The sequence below is a fragment of the Notolepis coatsorum genome (genome assembly GCF_963971535.1).
Source record: "Notolepis coatsorum genome assembly, chromosome: 1".
NCBI lineage: Eukaryota > Metazoa > Chordata > Actinopteri > Aulopiformes > Paralepididae > Notolepis > Notolepis coatsorum.
In genome coordinates this window covers 120,894,108-120,899,107 of record NC_140165.1, presented here as the reverse complement: position 1 = coordinate 120,899,107, position 5,000 = coordinate 120,894,108, and the positions used below count along the sequence as shown (strand labels likewise).

General features: G+C 39.8%; 1 protein-coding gene across 1 annotated transcript in view; it reads left to right on the top strand.

Annotated features, from left to right (window-relative positions):
- LOC311248888 (tenascin-like) overlaps positions 1-5,000 on the top strand; it is a gene marked incomplete at its 5' end in the record, with an annotated part of 43,832 nt that overhangs the window by 17,383 nt on the left and 21,449 nt on the right. The window contains 1 exon segment of the mRNA XM_084338117.1: positions 1,488-1,618. Within this exon segment, the coding sequence (XP_084194243.1) occupies positions 1,488-1,618 (131 nt within the window).

Below are 5,000 nucleotides of genomic sequence, written 5' to 3'. Positions count from 1 at the left end.
AATGGTTCATGAGATTTATGTGCAATTATGTGTCGACAACTGTGGCCTCTGTAGCGATCTAAAAACATTTGTAAAAACTGAGTGGAGAATCCATTGTGGAGCCTGACTGACAAATGCCCACACAGTTTGTTAATAATATTAAAACATTTTAATAAATAAAATTACTTATTTTTTGTGCAAAATTTAGGCCACTATTGTGATTTACAAAACATCTTGCAAAAACTATTTTTTGCAGCTGCTCCACTCTAGTTTTGAACATTCTGTCATTCATTCCCAGGCACGTGCACACATAGAGCCCAAAGGGTGCTCGAGCACCTGCCCTTTTTTATGCCATTTTAATTTTTTTAAGTTTAAGTCAGTGATAAAAGTGTCCTTTTTATGCCATTTTAATTTTTTTTCAAGTTTTGTTTTTAAGTTTAAGTCAGTGATAAAAGTGTCTTTCAAGGATAAGTGAGCTCCTGCACTGATTATTATAGTTCAATATTCAATATTTGAGCACAAAAAAAAAAAAAAAAAAAAAAAAAACGGGGCCCAAAAATCGGGCTTGTACACTTCGCGTGTGCTCTTCGCAGGCGCACAGGCCAAGTGCCCTTTTCAGCCTTTGAGCACCTGCCCCTCTAAAGTCCTGTGCACGACCCAATCATTCCTATGGAGCAGAATCAATAATTAGAGCTATGGGTGTAAAAGGTTCCCAGAAATTATACCTAAGTGAAAGTATGGGTACCGTCTCAAAATCGTACTCAAGTAAAAGTCTGAGTATCTGGCTAAAAACACAGAGTAAGAGTCAAAAGGTTTCTACTTTTAAATGTAAAAATGTAAAAGTAAAAAACAATTTTATTGCAAGGGTTCTCAAACTCATTTAGGATTTTTTAAGGCAGATTTTTTCATGGGATCGGGCGAGGCAAAGGAAACACATTTTCCATTGATGGGGATTTGATTGGCTGTTTTTAAATAAAGTGCGGCCACAGGATTAATAACGTTAAAGTTAGTTCGGCCAGAGAAACAAATATACGAATTAAAATGCTTGGACCTGCGATATTTGTACTTTGTAGGTCTGCATTTTAAATATAAGGAGTAAAAAGTATGTATTTTTTCTCTGAAATGTAATTGAGTAAAAGTACAAGTATACAAACCTAATAATACTTGAGTAAAGTACAAATCCCCAAAAACAGTACTTAAGTATTGTAAGGAAGTACAATTACTCGAGTACTTTACACCCCTGTAGCAGCAATACGCTAGAGCTGATACATCAAGACAGTCTCACTCTATTACTGACGTTATATGTCAATGTGTATTGACAACTGGGTCAGCATTTATTTATTATTAACCCAACAAAAAATAAAGCTGCGTTCCTCAATCTATTGGATTGTTAAACTTTCCTCATCTTCAAGCTGATTGTTTCCAACTGGGTGAATCTTGACCATGCATTCAAACTCCTCTCATGGAGTAGATTATGTTTAAACGTGTTGTGTGTGTGTGTCCTATAGACGTGGACTCCCCCCAGGATCTGACCGCTACTAACGTCCAGACAGAGAGTGCCATGCTGACCTGGAGGGCTCCCCGCGCCGACATCACCGGCTACATCCTCAGCTTCGAGTCGACCGACGGAGAGATCAGGGTGAGCAGAGGCTGTATATATCTCACGGGGGGGTAAAGTACTTGAGTAATTGTACTTTGTTACAATACGTAAGTACTGTTTTGGGGGATTTGTACTTTACTCGAGTATTATTAGGTTTGTATACTTGTACTTTTACTCGATTACATTTCAGAGGGGGAAAAAAACATACTTTTTACTCCCTACATCATACGAGTGATGAAGAGGATGAAACGGAACATTTCATTGCTCCGGAATAAAAAAAGTTTTTTTTCCTTTTACTTTTTAGTACTTAAGTACATTTATAAGTAGACACTTTTTTACTTTTACTCAAGTGTGTTTTTAGCCAGATATTCTGACTTTTACTTGAGTAAAATTTTGAGACGGTACCCATACTTTCACTTAAGTATAATTTCTGGGTACTTTTTACACCCCTGGATACAGGGGTGTCATTATCTGTATCTGTTCAAACGACACAATTATCTGAATTCAGATTTTGAAATGGATATGGTTTATACCGTAAGTTTGTATTTCTCCGAATTCTTTTTGCAACAATTATTGTACATTATTAAAACGGGTAGTTCAAATCAAGCAATCTGATTGGTTCATAACTATTGGAGCAGTAATCCACAGCTATGGTTCCTTTTCACAAAATCATGGTTTAATCAGTATCACATAAATTGTACATTTCTTATCCGATTTGGCTCAAACTAGGTGGATAGGTTACCTGTCAGCCAACCTGCCTATTGAATCTTTTTACAAATGTGTCAAAGATGGACGATGCGGTCATGCGGATCAAGCTCAAAGTTGTAGCCAGAGGTGTATGTAGTACTAACCACCCATTTATATGTAGTAGCAAGAGATGGGAGGTGGAGGTTAGTCCAAGGGAAGCACCAGTTGTGATATCTACCACTGAGTTGCCTCAGTCTACTTGGTATTCTCCCAGAATCAGAATCAGAGTCATGTGGGGCGGCGTGGCTCAGGGGTAGAGCGGGTCGTCCAATGATCGAAGGGTTGGTGGTTCGAATCCCGCTCAAGCCCATGTCCATCCCACTGCCGTTGTGTCCTTGGGCAAGACACTTAACCTACTTGCCTCGTATGAATGTGTATGCATGTGAATGAATGTTGGTGGTGGTCGGAGGGGCCGTAGGCGTTGATTATTCGCCACGCTTCCGTGAGTCTGCCTCAGGGCAGCTCTGGCTGCAATTGTAGCTTACCACCACCGGTATGACTGTGTATGAACGAATAATGGACTCTGTGAAGCGCTCTGAGTGCCATGAAGAGCGCTATATAAATCCAAGTCATTATTATTATTATTATTATGACCGGAGGGGGGAGAGAACACAGGTTGATGTGTGCTGCAAGCGAGAGTGTTGACACGCTGCATCCCTGAGGCCCTTGTTACACACAGTGTTTTTGTGGTCGTTTTTATACGTTTTTGAATACGTTTGCTGTCCCTTTTACACAGAAATGCGTTTTTTTTGGCGGATACGTTGTGGCCCTACTGAAAACGCTAAATTGTGTTTTCCGTTTTGGAGTAGCGCCAAAACTCGCCGACAACAGTCGTGTAATCTGCACGGAGCCGTTGTTGCGAAAACGCCCATGCGCAGTAGATACCATCTGCGTGCCCTTCCGGTGACAGCAGAGCTGTCCCAAATAGCTGCAGCTACCATGTGTTGTCAAGTTATTGTTATAATGACCCCAGTCCAAGCTACAACAGTCTGCATTCCCTTAACAATTGTTTGTATTGAGCCGTATTGTATTGTACCCATTATGCAATATGTTAAATAAAGTTTACATCCATTCATTCTGCTAGCATTACCGATTCCATGAGCAGCTGGCTAACGTGAGCTAACGTTAGCTATCAGACCCTGTTAGCTCAGAGCTCCTCTTTCAATCTTAACAAGCATTAAACAAAATGGCCCAGTCATCTATTCACCTTTGTTTAATACACACGGCGTTGTCTCTAATGTTATCTAGCTACTGATAGCTCCCGATATCATCAGTTTGGTGCTGGCTAACTAGCGTGAGCTAACGTTAGCTTCTAGCCACAATGCTATACTGTTATAATGGCATATTCCATTCACGTTAGCATGCAGCTAACAATGTAGCTAACAACGTCACCGATCTTTTTTGAGACTAAACTATCCGCTCTTGGTGGTCACTTGTGTTGATGTTAGTTTTGTTTCATCAACAAATGAGAGGCAGAACACACAGTGAATGTATCCGTTTTGTTTATTGCACTTTTATTACACTTTGCTGAAAAAGAAGTGCTGCATTGGGTAAATAGGCAAAGATGGCGGCGCCCGCCTTGTTGACATTTTCTTTGCAGGAAGTGTATTGGCACATTCAAGTTCTGATTGGTTGAAAATTGCCTTCATGTTCGCCACCTACTGCCACCTACTGCTTTGGCAGTGTACTACATCACTGTGCTCAGGTGACAAAACGAACGTGTGACTCGCCTCCCGCTACGTTGCGGCGAAACTCATCTGACAATGAAACGAAAATGAAACGAAAGTCTAACCGCAGCCTGAGTGGCGTTTCTTTTTTGTGATCAAGTTTTTTTTTATTTTCTTATTTCCACATGTAACAAGAAACAACACAATACAGTAATAATAATAATAATAATAATAATAATAATAATAATAATAATAATAATAATAATAATAATAATAATAATAATAATAATAATAATAATAATAATAATAATAATAATAATAATAATAATAATACACAAGACATCACAGGACAGTACTTCAATAATAATAATAATAATAATAATAATAATAATAATAATAATAATAATAATAATAATAATAATAATAATAATAATAATAATAATAATAATAATGACAAGACAATTAGATGTAATCAAATTAAATTAATCAATATAGCAGTATAGTATAAATAATATAAAAAGAAGGCAGAGCATATCCCAGGACCCCCGCAGATCCCAGGACCCCCGCACATCCCAGGCCCCCCACACATCCCAGGCCCCCCACACATCCCAGGCCCCCCACACATCCCAGGCCCCCCGCACATCCCAGGCCCCCCACACATCCCAGGCCCCCCGCACATCCCAGGCCCCCCACACATCCCAGGCCCCCCACACATCCCAGGCCCCCCGCACATCCCAGGCCCCCCACACATCCCAGGCCCCCCGCACATCCCAGGTCCACCTCTGAGTGCCATGTCTCTAGTCCAGGGGTTCTCAAACTGCTTCATACCACGACCCCATTTTATTTAGGATTTATTTTGAGGACCCCCCCCACACTTAATGTATCACGTAATTTCAACGTGGAGTTAAGGAGTATCAAAATAAAAGCACACGTTGTTGAACTTGATCACGCATATTTATTAGAAATGTTTATTACAGCACTATGTTATCAATACACATTTATAAAAC